Raw genomic sequence first — 17740 nt, 5'->3', positions numbered from 1 at the left:
GCATGCTGAGGAATTTCAGAATCATGCCCACACTAGATAGAGGGAATGAGGACCGCCGCCACAGAACATTCAGCCTCAGATCGTCAGCACCACAATCATATGAATCACGATCATATGATCAGAAGAACATCAAACTTAGCAATTTGCTGCTTATAACTGGTTCTACGCTGAGGCTCAGAAACCAAAATCTGACTATCAGTGCACTGAATTTTTAGCCTCAGAATATCAGTGTCCTGCTAAAAAGGGCAAATCACAACAGCAACATATGAAACACACTGTTGCTAATAGCTACTAACACATTTGTATTAAGAATACTGAATCTTAAATATTGCACAGTTAGTAACAGACAATTAGTACCATGTTCAGGCTCAGGAGTTAGAATCAGAAGAGCAGTGTATAGAGCTTCAGCATCTGAATCAGTTACTGAATGTCTCATCAATAATAGTAAGTGCCACTCTCTTGCCAGTCACTTACAGCTTAAGGACAGCCGTGAGCAACATACATCAGTATGTACTATGTAGTACACTACCATGGAGTTCTCCAACTCAACAACAGCTCTGAGAACTTCTGCACATAAGCTCTGCATAAAAGCTGCAGCTCCAAATGTGCTACTGACGAATGTGGAACTCCCAACCTTTGTGTACTTGCCTTACGTCAAAGCTCTCCACAGATGTAACTGAAGTTACAATGTTGATAGACTTATGCGAAGGATGATTCTGTTTTATTTCCTGGATTCTAGTGATACCAACTACTTACCAATTGTAATTTAAACTCTTTCCAGTATCCATATGCTTTGCAATGACAATAAATAAATCATAAGGACATGCTCTGAACGTTGCCGGTATATATGCCTGTTTCAGCGGCTTCTCACATGGCTAGCTATATATCACCTACTCCAGTGAAAAGCACCTCTCCTTTATGTGTACAAATCGGATCAATCAATCAATCAATCAATCAATCAATCAATCAATCAATGAGAAATATGTACAGTTGGTTAAAATTAGCATTACGATTGCACAACATCAATAACAATTTACAGCTTCTAGTATCTTCATGAGATGATCCAGTCCAATGGCTAAGAAAACAAACATACATACATTATCATTATAGACTGTTATGCCTATCAGCGTTCAGTCTGCAAGCCTCTCTGAATTTACTAAACGTCGCCACAATCCTCGATTTGCAGCTAGTGCTGGGGCCTCATATAGTTCTACACCTCTTATCTTTAAATCGTTAGAAACTGAGTCTAACCATCGTCGTCTTGGTCTACCTCTACTTCCCTTACCCTTCATAACAGAGTCCATTATTCTCCTAGGTAACCTATCCTCCTCCATTCGCCTCACATGACCCCACCACCGAAGCCAGTTTATGCGCACAGCTTCATCCATTGAGTTCATTCCTAAATTAGCCTTTATTTCCTCATTCTGAGTACCCTCCTGCCATTGTTCCCACCTGTTTGTACCAGCAATCAGTCTTGCTACTTTCATGTCTGTTACTTCTAACTTATGAATAAGATATCCTGAGTCCACCCAGCTTTCGCTCCCGTAAAGCAAAGTTGGTCTGAAAACAGACCAATGTAAAGATAGTTTCGTCTGAGAGCTGACTTCCTTCTTACAGAATACCGTTGATCGCAACTGCGAGCTCACTACATTAGCTTTACTGCACCTTGATTCAATCTCACTTACTATATTACCATCCTGGGAGAACACACAACCTAAATACTTGAAATTATCGACCTGTTCTAGCTTTGTATCACCAATCTGACATTCAATTCTGATTAATTTCTTACCTACTGACATCAACCTAGTCTTCGAGAGGCTACTTTTCATACCATACTCATTGCACCTATTTTCAAGTTCCAAGATATTAGACTGCAGGATTTCGGCACAATCTGCCAATAAGACCAAGTCGTCAGCATAGGCCAGACTGCTTACTACATTTCCACCTAACTGAATCCCTCTCTGCCATTTTATACCTTTCAGCAGATGATCCATATAAACTACGAACAGCAAAGGTGAAAGATTACAGCCTTGTCTAACCCCTGTAAGTACCCTGAACCAAGAACTCATTCTGCCATCAATTCTCACTGAAGCCCAATTGTCAACATAAATGCCTTTGATTGATTTTAATAATCTACCTTTAATTCCATAGTCCCGCAGTATAGCGAACATCTCTTCTCTCTATACCCTGTCATATGCTTTCTCTAGATCTACGAAACATAAAAACAGCTGCCTATTCCCTCTCGTAGCATTTTTCAATTACCTGGTGCATACTGAAAATCTGATCCTGACAGCCTCTCTGTGGTCTGAAACCACACTGGTTTTCATCCAACTTCCTCTCAATGACTGATCATACCCTCCCTTCCAAGATGCCAGTGAATACTTTGCCTGGTATACTAATAACTGTTGCAATCCTTCCTGTTCCCTTGCTTACAGATAGGTGCAATTACTGCTTTTGTCCAATCTGAAGGTACCTTACCAACACTCCATGCTAATCTTACTACTCTATGAAGCCATTTCATCCCTGCCTTCCCACTATACTTCACCATTTCAGGTCTAATTTCATCTATTCCTGCTGCTTTATGACAATGGAGTTTATTTACCATGCTTTCCACTTCCTCAAGCGTAATTTCACCAACATAATTTTCCTCCTCCCCATGAGCTTGGCTGTTCACAACACCACCAGGATGATTTCCTTTTACACTGAGAAGATGTTCAAAATATTCCCTCCACCTCTCCAGTGATTCGCTGGGATCTATTATCAGTTCACCTGAATTACTCAAAACACTGTTCATTTCCTTTTTTCCCTCCCTTCCTAAGATTCTTTATTACTGTCCAGAAAGGTTTCCCTGCTGCATGACCTAGCCTTTCCACATTATTACCAAAATCTTCTCACAACTTCTTTTTGGATGCAACAACTATTTGTTTCGCTCTGTTTCTTTCATCTACGTACAAATCCCTGTCTGCCTCAGCCCTTGTTTGGAGCCATTTCTGATAAGCCTTCTTTTTACATTTACAAGCTGCTCTCACTTCATCACTCCACCAAGATGTTCGTCTTTTCCTATCTTTACACACAGTTGTTCCTATGCATTCCCTTGCTGTTTCTACTACAGCAGCCCTCTATGCCACCCATTCTCTTTCTATATCCTGAATCTGCTTACTGTTTACTGTTCAAAACTTCTCACTAATCATATCCATGTACTTCTATCTAATTTCCTCGTCCTCGAGATTTTCTACCCTTATTCGTTTGCAGACAGATTTCACTCTCTCTACCCTAGGCCTAGGGATACTTAGTTCACTACAGATCAGATAATGGTCTGCATCATCGAAAAATCCCTGGAAAACTCGTACATTTCTAACAGATTTCCTGAATTTGAAGTCAGTTAAGATATAGTCTATTATGGATCTAGTACCCCCAGCCTCCCATATGTAGCAGTGAATAGCCTTATGCTTGAAGAATGTATTCGTAACTGCTAAACCCATACTAGCATAGAAGTCCAGCAAAAGCTTCCCATTCCCATTAGCTTCCATATCTTCCCCACATTTACCAATCACCCTATCGTATCCTTCAGTTTTATTCCCAACTCTCGCATTGAAATCGCCCATTAGCAGTATTCTATCCTTGCTGTTGACCCTGACCACGATGTTACTCAATGCTTCATAAAACTTGTCAACTTCAGCCTCATCTGCACCCTCACATGGTGAATACACTGAGACAATTCTCGCCCTAATTCCTCAAACTGCCAAATCTACCCACATCATTCGCTCATTTACGTGCCTAACAGAAACTATGTTGCGTGCAATGGTATTCCTGATTAACAGCCCTTCCCTTTCTAACACTCGTCAAGTACACTTTATAATCTCCTATCTCTTCCTCGTTATCTCCCCTTACCCGAATATCACTTACTCCTAGCACATCCAGATGCATCCTCTTTGCTGACTGAGCCATAAGCCCCATTAATATTGTTAGCTCCCCATCGTATCCCATTTCATTCGCCAAGTTATTTCCAAAGAGTCCCTCGCCTGTCAAATGGGAGAGGGACTCCGTTACTCCCATAGGTCCGAGGCTTGCTTAAAATGTTCTGACCTCGGTAAATTCATGAAGCAGGATGCTACCCTACTTACACATAGTCCAAGTGAGGGTCTCTCCTCTAACGGGTTATGGACCACTGGTGGACTTTATAGTCCAAGCTGCTTGAGCACAAGGAGGGTCACGACTCAGAATATGTCCAAGATGCCCACTCCCATTCCATAGCAATGGTATCCCGACTCTCAGGACCACTTACTAGGGCACTCAGCCATTGCCCATGGTTCACGAACTAGGACGTGACTTCAATAACCCACACCATGAATCTAATAAATATTCACCAATGCGCTGGATTATAGATTTATAATGGACCAGCAGCGTACCTGTGATTCCACGTACATTGAAAGTCATAAATTGGATCTGAGCACTGTTGGTAACAATAGTGAACAGTCAAATAAAACTTAAGCCTGATCAACCTCTCTGTCAAGATCCACCTCTCTCCTCAGCCTCTACATCAGTTAGCCCCATTGTCAGGGGACATTTCTTTCACTGTCCTCCTGTCTTCTGCCTAACAAAATTTCCCTCACAGAATGAAAAATTGTAACAATATTTGGATTTGATCCACTAATGCATAATACTAACAATTTTCACTCCAATCCACCCAGCTGTACTATGCTCGACATGCAAGCCCTCCAGACTGTCTGCTAAAAATGTTCCTTTAATGCCTCTAAGTGTAATTATCTGACTAACTGTGAGAGTTAAGAAAGAAAGTGCCTAAGGGCATTTTGTAGAAAAGGTAATTGTAAATCCTGCACGCATGCTTTTTTTTTAATACAATGAAGAGTTTACCAGTTTGTTTGTTTGCTTTTTTATCAGATAAGGCATGCAACTACACAAAGGAAGACATTTTTTCAAGGATAACTGTTAGAGTACGGAAGAAAATACAAGTGAACATTTTTAGAAAACTGAATTCTAAGCACACTTGGTGGGCCTCTTTTTAACGTGATTAATAGTTCAGGTAGCGTTTTTGCTTTCAAGGGTCCGAGAGGCACAATTTTTCTGATGCATTCTACTTTTTTTTTTTTTTTTATGACCCACTCCCCAGTTAACCTAACATTATTACATATAGCTTATAATAACATGGAAAAAATAAAGTTATTAATATTGAAAGAATTACAGAAATCAACTGAGTGGTCCTCAAGATCACACTGTACTTAAAATACCATATAGACATTTGAAAAACATAATGCAAGTTCAAGAGAACCTTACCTTCCAGGCAATTCCTTCAACGCTCTTTCATAAATAATGTTGACAGTGTGTTTTGGACTTCCTTTTTTATGATCAATATATCTTAACCAATGCTTGACAGAAAATGGATTCCTGAGAATTTCCTCTTCATAAGGTAGATCATCTTCATTCTAGAATTTAAAAACTTCCTTAAACTGTCATCAACGAAAATTTGAATCATGATAAGTGTATTTCAGAAACATACTTACAAATATAATTTCAATATCTTCTTCTTTTTCAAAGGTAGGCATTTTGGCAATCTGAAAATAAAATACTTAGTTAATGACCTAAACAAAATATACCCTTACTTACAGGATATAAAACATCTTCAACTATCAATTATTATGTACTTGGCGTATGGTTTTTAGTGTTGGGAGTGTCTGACTACATGTTTGGCTCACCCGGTGTAGGTCCTTCTGTTTGACGCCCATAGGCGACCTGCTTGAATAGGGGTGAGATGATGATGATGATGAGGCAGGGGGAGTGTGAAACCCAGTGTCAGCACACAGCGTACTCCTGTCAAATAACACCAAAGGGTCTGCTCAAGGCTTAACATATCCATCCGACCGACAAATCACCAACATCATCATATGCCCTCATTCTGTATTAACAGTGTGAAGAGGTTTGGAATTGAATCCAACCCTTTGGCATGCAATCTAGTGATTAGAAATTGTATACCACCAACTCTCCTATCCTACCAACCAACATTCTAAAGGTGATTTTGCTTCCCCCCTCACAAAACTGGATAACCAGGGTGTCAGCCCTTAAAGCCACAACGCCTTAACGATCATGGCCAACAGGCAGGCTCTCAATTACTAGTAATGGACTTGTATTATTTAATTAAGATCCTAATAACTATTAACGTTCCCAGTTTCTGTTTGGTGGGAGTTTCAATGAAGATTTAATTTAATAAATTTGAAAGTGTGATAACTTGGGAGCATTAGCTTCAAAATAACAAAAACATCCAAGCACTGAGTTTTAACAATCCTCTACCTTGTTGAACTTACCGTATACTGTGCCTGTCACTTGCAGTATTTCTGTATTCTCTCTACACACATTGCTGAAGCCAACATATACACTACATCATTGTCCTAGTTCAATACTGAAAATAAAAACCTACAACCTGTTTTCCAGTCAATCACCGGGTCAGGAATGGGATGAATGAAGCCCGAACTTGCGGCGAGGATAGGAATTGTGCCAGTTGCCGAGGCCTGTCGCACTCCTCTGGGGCAATGAATAATGACTGACAGATGAAATGAAATGATAGTGAGTGTTGCTGGAATGAAGGATGACAGGGAAAACCAGAGTACCCGGAGGAGAACCTGTCCCGCCTCCGCTTTGTCTAGAACAAATCTCACATGGAGTGACCAGGATTTGAACCACGGTATCCAGCAGAGAGAGGCTGGCATGCTGCTGCCTGAGCCACAGAGGCTCCTCCTAGTTCAATACTAAGATATCTTAAAAATGCCTGTTTTGAGATAAGAGCAAGTAAACATTTTGCTTTTATGCTGTAATTCAGAAAATGTATTAAGCAAATGCTAAGATATTGTTCACAGAGTGTGAACAAATTGAAATCAAGATATCTTCTTTTAGAATCAGATAGAGCAAGAACAATGGTATGTTATATTTATATCCCAAAATGTTATTTTTTAAATATGACTTAGTGCTGAATTAGGATAGCTACTGAGTTACAGATCTTCTGGAGTGGTGCCATCTATGCAGCCTGCCTACCAATTTTGACAATCTGATTGTGCTGCTGTCTAGCAATGAAAGCATAATTCTACTTGATGGATTCTATGGCTGAGTTAATGACAAGAGATATATACTGATGAGCAACTGAATTACAGATAGCAGCTATTTTGTCAAAATGACGCTGTGGTCAACCCGGTAAATGTAACAGTACAGCGTCAAACATGATTATGATGTTTTCAGGTCTCGTACTGGCTGTGTAAGTAACAACTGAGCATAGAATACATAAGACAAGAGATCTCAGATAATTTTATTGCAGCCAGATTCTTGGTACCATATGTATGGACCATTCAATTTCCAAAGCTGTGCAGGCACAGAGCTTCCATATCACGTGTCAAGAGCATACCCTGGATATGTAGGTTCAGGCAAAACCACCACTCCTAGAGTGAAATGCCACGGTTTACAATGTGTTGATGACAGGGATTGCCACTGGCTAACTCTGATGGTACGAACATACACATGGACTGCAGTGTTATCACATCGCTCACAAATTCAATGCTGGACAACAACAGGGTAGAGTTCACGCCAGTGTGGTGGTATCCTCATAGAGGGACTGTTTACATGGGATGAAATGAATGAATCCCTTGGTACACCTGTCAACATCCTTCACTAGCGAGCAATACAAAAACCTGCTGCCATATCATGTTCGCCCATGTTCTTGCTTCCAGTACCCTGAAGGAGACCTGTTCCTACAGCAAGACAAAGCACAGACCCACTGCTCCTGAACTGTGGCCAGTTCATTTAATAAACACTGAGAGGACAGGAAGACTCTTGCCTAGCTCCAAGGGTCATCCAGCCTCAATACTATTGAACACAATTGGGATGCTGCCAAAAGCAATGCGTGCACTCTGGACACTCTTCCAACCAAGCTCCGTGCATTATGCGAGACTGTGCAGTGGCCATGGACTAGCACATCTCCCCAAAGCTTCCAGTGTGTTGTGAAATCTTATGTCAATGTCACGCTGCAATGCCTTTATCAAACGGTTGAAAGTGAGCGCTATAAGCTGCTATCTAGGTATCTCTAATTCAAATTGCTCATACATGTATAACATGCCAACAATGAAATGGAATGCAAAGATATTTGACAGCCCTTCAAAAATAGACTACCTTGACAAAGATCAAGCCTGCAGACTAGGGATCATTACATGGGCACACTACCACTGATCCTCTGAGGCAGTTTGACAAGACTATATGTCATTGTTGCACCTAGAAGAGCCACCATGTGAAAGATTTCAGCTTAAAACTCTCACCAGAAAAGTTCTGTCATCTTAAAATCAATACTGTACAAATTATATCAATGAATTATTGTTCCTAATGATACATGTGCTGTGGGTCAATATATCTGAGCCAATAATACAGTTACATAGTGGTCTTTTCAGGCACAAAAATGATATTCTATTTCTATCCCATTTCATACACAAACAACAGTTAATTTCATTTAGGTTGTACAATTAAAAATGGTTATAACAACGAAAAACACATACATTTTGCACTAAATTTTGAAGTAGTCCTATTTCCAAAATGTAATGTGATGACTTCCCTGGTTGGAATACAATATTTTTCTTTCATACAAACACTGGATGTCACAAAATGAGATTTCCTTTCCAGATCAATATTTTTGGCTTGGTCAAAACTCAGCTCAAGTTTTACAGTTGGCTCAAGAATGTCTCCCCTATGGTCTATAATCACATCATCACACTTATGTGAAACATATTTTGCTATGTACAGTCTTCTTCTTCATTCATTCCCTTTTCCAGATTCTCTCTGGGTAGGGCAGTGTACCAAAGCCCTCCACCTTACTCAATCTTTCCACCATTCCTCTTCTAGTACATTATTGCTATCGACTCCTCTCTTTACAATACAGTCCACAACAGAGCTCCTCCATCTCATTCTAGGACGTCCCCTAGGCCTCTTTCCAGTCTCTGTATCCATGGATGTTCTCTTTGGTATTCTCTCTCCTGGCATTCTCATTGTGTGTCCAAACCAATTTAGCTTTGCTATATCAATCTCTTCTTGAAGTTTACACACTCCCACGCTTCTCCTTATTTCCTCATTTCGTATTCTATCTTGTCTTATCTTTCTCTGTATGCTCCTTAAGAACCTCATTTCAGCTGCTTATATCTTACTTTGGTTCCGCTTAGTTAACGTCCAGGCTGCTGAAGCATAGGTTGAGTATAAAACCTTCTTGCATTTCACTGGTACATCTTTGTTCTATACAATGTCTCTTACACTGGTAAAAACTTGCAGACTGCTGTATTCTTAAATCAATTTCTCCATCCAAATCTTGTGATATCACGCTGCCCAAATCAACCCTCCGTTGGTCGCGGGGTGAGCGCGGCGCTCACTTTCCTTTTTAAAGATATGCCGTGCGAAGCTAAGTAGCACTGTACTTCTTAATCACCGAGTAGCTGACTTTTGGAATGTTCTGAGCAAGTCCACAATGTTGCAGGGTGCGGCACAACTTTCATTGCCAGCCAGGCAATCGTTAATGACCATAGTGCACTATATGTGAGCGAGACGCTCACCCGCGACCATTGGCGTTACATTTTTTCCAACTTCCACATTATTCCTATCATATTAGCCTACAAGTCATGAATCAAGATTTCATGATTTGTAATTGGTTATTAGAGGAGTCGGATGATGAAGCAGTTCTCTTAGCTGAATGCAATAATGAAGATTCTGAGTACTCAGATACAGAGCAACCCGCCAACAGCGATCACGACAGCGCATCTGATGTTTCTGTGGACGAAGCCGTTCCTGGTCAGCCAGTCGAACCTGATCCTCAATACGTTGGTCGTAACAACATTACTCTGTGGAATATTCATCCCCCTAGCTCCAACAAACGTAGGAAGGAAAGAAACATCGTGATTCATCCACCAGGTGTCACACGTGTTACACAGAATGCGAAGACAGTGTGGGCGACTGATGGGACAGCTACAGAAATATTTCGCCTAGTGATGTCATACCGGAGATTTTACTTACTTTTGAGAAGTCTCCGATTTGATGATGCTCAGACGAGAAATGAAAGGAAATCGTCGATAAATTGGCAGGGATTCGAGAAATATTTGAGGGCATTGTACAGCGCTGTAAAGTTTGCTATTTCGTAGGAGAGTAAGTCACCATGGTGTTTGCATAATTATGTGTATTCTGTTTTAATGAATATTGTACTTAACTTAACCTGTCAACAAAAAAGTAATTAAAGAATAAACAAGTATCAAAATTAAAACAATAACACCAAAAATAATAACAATAAAGGCCTCAAAAATCATATTACATTAATGGTGAGCGCTCCGCTCACCCGCGACCAGCGGCGTTGAGAAATGAGGCGCGACCAACGGAGGGTTAAAATAATTTCACTACTTCAAGAGGTTCATTTCCTATTTTTATCACTCCTCTGGATTTTCTGTTACCTCTTGGCATGATCAAAGTCTTACTTTTCGCAGTACTACTCTTCATTCCAAAATTTATTATCTCCTCATTCCGTAAATCAACTTGTGTCTGTACTTCCTCCTCATTATCTCCCCAAACTACAATGTCATCAGCAAAGAGCATAGACTTTACTTGCTCGCCAATCATCTTCTCCTTGATATTATGTAGAATTCTATCCATGATGATAATGAAGAGTAAGGAAGTGTATTGTCTCCCTGTCATAAGCCTGTCTCAACTCTGAACCATTCAGTTTGACCCACTTTGGTTCTCACAGAGCATTTGCATTTTGATACAATGCTATTACCATCTGCACTGTTTCATTCCCAATCTGTGTCTCTGTCAATGTTTTCCATTCCAAATTCCTTGGGACACTGTCATATGCCTTTTCAATATCTAGAAACGTTACAACTATGTCCTTTCCATAATTTGACGCAATTTAAATATTGGGTCAAATGTGGACCTGCCTCTTCTGAATCCATACTGGTGTTCTGCCACTTTTCCCTCTACTCTGTCTCTTATTCATCTATCCAAGAGTCTTTCAAGAATCTTAGCTGTATGAGGTATCAGTGTCACTCCTCTGTAATGTTCACATTGCTTCCTGTCTCCTTTCTTGAAATTGGTATAATGATCCCTTTCGTCCACTCTTTTCTCTCCATATCACTCTGAAGAGCCCATACAATCACCGTAGACCAACTACTCCTGCTGCTATTATCATTTCTATGGTGACCTCGTCAATTCCAGCTGCCTTGCCTCGTTTCATTCTTTCAGTGGCCCACTCAATCTCTGCCATGGACACCTTGTTTTCCTTATCTTCCATCTGCACTAAATATGGTTCTTCGATTTATCCTTGTACCGAGGTATTTAGCATGTTGTAAAGTTGTTCAAAGTATTTTCCCCACCTCTGCAATATATCCTGCTTCTGTGTCATCACTTCCTCCGGGTTCATTTTTAATGAAGTTAACACCTTCCGCTGGGTTTTTCTTCTTTTTAAACCCACTGGAATAAGATCTTTTTGTTTCTGGTTATATTTTCTTGCAGAGATTCAGTGAATTTTTGCCAGCATTTCTTTTTCTCTTCTTGAACCATCTTGGAGCACTCCTTTTTGCAGCGCCTGTATTCTGTTTTGCATTCTGTTGTTCTGTTTCTCAGCCATCTTTTCCAAGCTTGTTTCTTCCTTTTAACTATATGATGACAAGTGTTTGCTATGCAAGGTACTTCTGTGAAAAACTTCTTCTTCCTAAGTTATCTCAGAGAATCTGTGATGGCAGATGTTGCCCCAGTTGTCACGAACGAGTTGACCAGCGTGACAAAAGCCAAACGGATGAAGAGACAACACACAGAGCACAGGATACATGACTTCTGCAATAAATTATCTTCTTCTCGTCTCCTCAACCCAGAGATCGGTGGGTGGCATTTTCATACATCAGTTCTCTCTTGCTGGCGCTCTCTATGACATCAAATTAAGGCCATTCTCTTGTGACGTCGTCCATGAAAGCAATTATGGATCTTCCTTTCCCTCACTGGCCTTCTACCTTGCCTCGTATGCATACTAGGAACTACTCAGAATGTTTTATTACATGTATTATAGAGATTCCAGGAATCTTAGTTTGTCACCTACTCTCTGTACATCATTTTAATTTTTCACTTTCTCAGTTCAAGAAATTTTCAGCATCTGTCACCAGTACCACATTTGAAATTATCTAATTTTACATTTTTCTGCTTTCCTAAGTGTCGTGTCCAGGTTTCTGATGCATATGAAGTAACACTCCATGCAGAGGTTTACACAAATGATATCTCTCCTTTTTTTTTTTTTTTTTTTTTTTTTTTTTTTTTTTTTTTTTTTTTTTTTCACAATAACTTGATGTTAACAGAAATCTTCACATAAAAGCTTGTTTCCCAACAGCAATATTGCTGCTACATTATTTGCACACTTTATGTCAGAGGTTATTCAACTTCCAAGGTAACAAGATTTAACTTGTTAAACCCTTATTCCATCTAGTTTTAAATTCTATTTTTAATCTTGATATTGCACTTTTCCTTTCAGCTTATGTTTAGCTTTTATAAAACCTCTTGCAGTTCTGCCTCACTTTCAGAAATCTCATCTGCAAATCTCATAATGTTGAAAAGTTTTCCATTGACTTTTATTCCATGCTGGTTTGTCTCATTAAATTCCTTCATAGCCTCTTCAATATATAGATTGAATCAATCTGGTGAGAGCCCACATCCTTGTCTTTTAAACTTTTGGTTATCTTATATGGCAGCGGTTCTTTTCCTACAAGAGCAATCTGGGTTTTCTATAAATGCTGTATTATTCTCTATAACCTACGTTCACATTCCTTAGAGGTTGAAACTGATGTCCCATTTCCAATTACCAAAGGATTTCTTATTTCTATGAATGCAATCATGAATTGTAGATGTTTCTCAATTATCAAAGGCTTAATATGGTTTCTGTTGTTCCTTTTCCTTTCCTTTTTTTTTTTTCATCAATCAATACTGATCTGCATTTAGGGCAGTCGCCCAGGTGGCAGATTCCCTATCTGTTGCTTTCCTAGCCTTTTCCGAAATGATTTCAAAGAAATTGGAAATTTATTGAACATCTCCCTTGGTAAGTTATTCCAATCCCTAACTCCCCTTCCTATAAATGAATATTTGCCCCAGTTTGTCCTCTTGAATTCCAACTTTATCTTCATATTGTGATCTTTCCTACTTTTATAGATGCCATTCAAACCTATTCGTCTACTAATGTCATTCCACGCCTCTCTCCGCTGACAGCTCGGAACATACCACTTAGTCGAGCAGCTTTTCTTCTTTCTCTCAATTCTTCCCAACCCAAACATTGCAACATTTTTGTAACGCTACTCTTTTGTCGGAAATCACCCAGAACAAATCGAGCTGCTTTTCTTTGGATTTTTTCCAGTTCTTGAATCAGGTAATCCTGGTGAGGGTCCCATACACTGGAGCCATACTCTAGTTGGGGTCCTACCAGAAACTTATATTCACTCTCCTTTACATCCTTACTACAACCCCTAAACAACCTCATAACCATGTGCAGAGATCGGTACCCTTTATTTACAATCCCATTTATGTGATTACCCCAGTGAAGATCTTTCCTTATATTAACACCTAGATACTTACAATGATCCCCAAAAGGAACTTTCACCCCATCAACGCAGTAATTAAAACTGAGAGGACTTTTCCTATTTGTGAAACTCACAACCTGACTTTTAGCCCCGTTTATCAACATACCATTGCCTGCTGTCCATCTCACAACATTTTCGAGGTCACGTTGCAGATGCTCACAATCTTGTAGAGAATAACATCATCCGCAAAAAGCCTTACCTCTGATTCCACTCCTTTACTCATATCATTTATATATATAAGAAAACATAAAGGTCTGATAACACTGCCCTGAGGAACTCCCCTCTCAACTATTACAGGGTCAGACAAAGCTTCACCTACTCTAACTCTCTGAGATCTATTTTCTAGAAATATAACAACCCATTCAGTCACTCTTTTGTCTAGTCCAATTGCAGTCATTTTTGCCAGTAGTCTCCCATGATCCACCCTATCAAATGCTTTAGACATGTCAATCGCGATACAGTCCATTTGACCTCCAGAATCCAAGATATCTGCTATATCTTGCTGGAATCCTACAAGTTGAGCTTCAGTGGAATAACCTTTCCTAAAACCAAATTGCCTTCTATCAAACCAGTTATTAATTTCACAAACATGTCTAATATAATCAGAAAGAATGCCTTCCCAAAGCTTACATACAATGCATGTCAAACTTACTGGCCTGTAATTTTCAGCTTTATGTCTATCACCCTTTCCTTTATACACAGGGGCTACTATAGCAACTCTCCATTCATCTGGTATAGCTCCTCCGACCAAACAATAATCAAATAAGTACTTCAGATATGGTACTATATCCTAACCCATTGTCTTTAGTATATCCCCAGAAATCTGATCAATTCCAGCCGCTTTTCTAGTTTTCAACTTTTGTATCTTATTGTAAATGCCATTGTTATCATATGTAAATTTTAATACTTCTTTGGCCTTAGTCTCTTCCTCTATCTCGACATTATGCTTGTAACCAACAATCTTTACATACTGCTGACTGAATACTTCTGCCTTTTGAAGATCCTCACATACACACTCCCGTTGTTCATTAATTATTCCTGGAATGTCCTTCTTGGAACCTGTTTCTGCCTTAAAATACCTATATTACCCTTCCATTTTTCACTAAAATTTGTATGACTGCCAATTATGCTTGCCATCATGTTATCCTTAGCTGCCTTCTTTGCTACATTCAATTTTCTAGTAAGTTCCTTCAATTTCTCCTTACTTCCACAGCCATTTCTAACTCTATTTCTTTCCAGTCTGCACCTCCTTCTTAGTCTCTTTATTTCTCTATTATAATACGGTGGATCTTTACCATTCCTTACCACCCTTAAAGGTACAAACCTGTTTTTGCATTCCTCAACAATTTCTTTAAACCCATCCCAGAGTCTGTTTACATTTTTATTCACCGTTTTCCACCGATCATAGTTACTTTTTAGAAACTGCCTCATACCTGCTTTATCAGCCATATGGTACTACCTAACAGTCCTACTTTTAAGACCTTCCTTTCTATCACATTTATTTTTAACTACCACAAAAACAGCTTCATGATCACTAATACCATCTATTACTTCAGTTTCCCTATAGAGCTCATCTGGTTTTATCAGCACCACATCCAGGATATTTTTCCCTCTGGTTGGTTCCATCACTTTCTGAATCAGCTGTCCTTCCCATATTAACTTATTTGCCATTTGTTGGTCATGCTTCCTGTCGTTCGCATTTCCTTCCCAATTGACATCTGGCAAATTCAGATCTCCCGTTACAATCACATTTCTTTCCATGTCGTTTCCCACATAGCTGACTATCCTATCAAATAATTCCGAATCCGCATCAGTGCTACCCTTTCCCGATCAGTACACTCCAAATATATCAAGTTGCCTATTATCTTTAGAAATGAGCCTTACACCTAGAATTTCATGTGTCTCATCTTTAACTTTTTCGTAGCTTACAAATTCTTCTTTCACCAGAATGAATACTCCCCCTCCCACCTTTCCTATCCTATCTCTACAATACACACTCCAGTGCCGTGAGAAAATTTCTGCATCCATTATATCATTTCTCAGCCATGATTCAACTCCTATTACAATATCTGGTAAATATATATCTATTAAACCAAACTCTTATTTTGTATATATACATAGATACAAGGAAGTTGATGATTATATTGTAAAAGAACATGCATTGAAAATGCTTACTCACAGATTAGAAAGCAGTTGGCAAGTACTGATCATCTGGAATGCATTCTACTACTTTTCTTTCTATCCTATGGCATATCATTCTTGTCAAGATCTTTGACACATGTGATATCATGCTCAGGGTCCTACGATCTTCACATTTCTCTTCACCTTCCCTTTTAGAAATGTGTGTTAGAAGAGTTTGTTCAAAATTCCTTAGGATTCATTTGAAAACTTCTGATTTTGTATCTCCACCCAGAGTCCACAGTATTTCCATAGGGACTGTGTGAACTCAAGGTGTTTTTAATCATTTTAAATTCTTTTCATGACTACAAATTCTTCGCGTAACATTTCAGCTCCATGTTCAACATAATAAATTTCATTCTAAAGTATATTTTTATCCACTTCTCCTTTATAAATGTTTTCTACATACTCTTGCCACCTTTGGATAATTTTTCCTTCCTTATATTTGGGACTTAAATGTTTTCCCTTACCAGTACTTGCCAACTGCTTTCTAATCTGTGAGTAAGCATTTTCAATGCATGTTCTTTTACAATATAATCATCAACTTCCTTGTATCTATGTATATATACAAAATAAGAGTTCTGTCTTTACATTGCTCAGAATTTAAAAAAGAATGGTATTTCTGTATTGGTCGTGTCCACAGTAACAAGGTAATACACTTCATAATTTTCCATAATTTCTGTCTGTCTGTACATACGCGCATCATGAGAAAACGGCTGAAAATAATTTAATGAAAATTGGTATGTAATGTCAGGGAATAAGTCGCTACAATCTAGACCATACATAATTTTATTCACGCTGAGTGAAATGGTAGTTTAGGGGAAGGCCTAAAATTTAATTCTCAAATATTTATGTTATTAGTAGCCCTAACAGAGATATTCATGAATTTAGATTTTTGTTGCTAAGTCCATATCAGCGCCGAGTCACGAGAAAATGCGTACACAGAATTTAATGAAAATCGGTATATAAAGTCGGGGAATGAGGAACTACAGTATAAGCTATAAATAATTTTATAAGCTGTCTTAATATCACAGAGTCAGAAGAAAACTAAATGAGAAGGCCTACAATATAGAAAGTTCATAAAATTGATCAACAATAACATCACACTGACCATGGTTTGTTGTGATGTGCTTTGTGTCTTCTGCTGCCACTCATCTCCGATAGATGGGATTACTGCTGCCTACCGAATATAACAGCCTGCCTGAATATTGGCGGGAAATGAGATGATGATGATGATGCTTGTTGTTTTAAGGGGCCTAACATCGAAGGTCATCGGCCCCTAATGGAACGTGATGGACGACATGATACATGATATTTAAAATTTTAAAACGTATCCACTAACCAGAGTTAAAAATATGGTGATGAAAGAATGAGTATGAGATTAAAACAGCAGTGGATCTAATTCACAATGCCTTATTTCTAATAAAATAAGAGAAAATACAGAGAGAAAAGGAATAAGGCATTGCCTGGTGGTGCATATATAGATACTTCATTTACATTAGACGTTAAAATAACACATTAAAATACGCAACACAAACTAAAATGAAGTCAATAGGTTAAAAGCGTAATGGAAACAAATACACGAAGACAAAGGACATCACTAGATACGGTAAAACAGACCACTATCCCTCATAAAGCGGATGACGAGGTCTGCTGACTGCTCGTCATCTCGCAAGATAAGGGAGATGGTACCCGGAAGGTTAAGACTACGGCGAAGATCGACCAGGTCCATACACTCCGTAAGGATGTGTACCACGGTAAGATGGTCGCCGCAGGTACACACCGGAGGGGGTTCTCCTTTCAAAAGATGCGAGTGAGTTATGATACCGTGGCCGATCCGAAGACGACATAATACCACGGCTTCCCTTCGCGAAGCCCGAAGGGAAGTCCTCCATACCTTCGTTGTTCCTTTTATCGGTCTCAGCTTATTG

At 39.2% G+C, this 17740-nt stretch overlaps 1 protein-coding gene across 3 annotated transcripts in view; it reads right to left on the bottom strand.

Moving 5' to 3' along the window:
* The window catches only part of fand (Pre-mRNA-splicing factor SYF1 fand), a 235098-nt gene that overhangs the window by 189112 nt on the left and 28246 nt on the right, over positions 1-17740 (bottom strand). For 2 of the 3 annotated variants that reach the window (XM_067145461.2, XM_067145462.2), the window contains 2 exons: positions 5523-5573; positions 5296-5444 (listed from right to left, as the gene is read on the bottom strand). In XM_067145461.2, coding sequence (XP_067001562.2) covers positions 5296-5444; positions 5523-5573 — 200 coding nt within the window. Of the gene's footprint in view, positions 1-5295; positions 5445-5522; positions 5574-5714; positions 5760-17740 lie in introns of those variants that run through there. The other variant, XM_068227497.1, reaches the window with a different exon arrangement.

Source organism: Anabrus simplex, chromosome 4 (assembly GCF_040414725.1).
Source record: "Anabrus simplex isolate iqAnaSimp1 chromosome 4, ASM4041472v1, whole genome shotgun sequence".
Taxonomy (NCBI): Eukaryota; Metazoa; Arthropoda; class Insecta; order Orthoptera; family Tettigoniidae; genus Anabrus; species Anabrus simplex.
The sequence above is the reverse complement of the archived record's forward strand: the minus strand, read 5'-3'. Positions and strand labels throughout refer to the sequence as shown.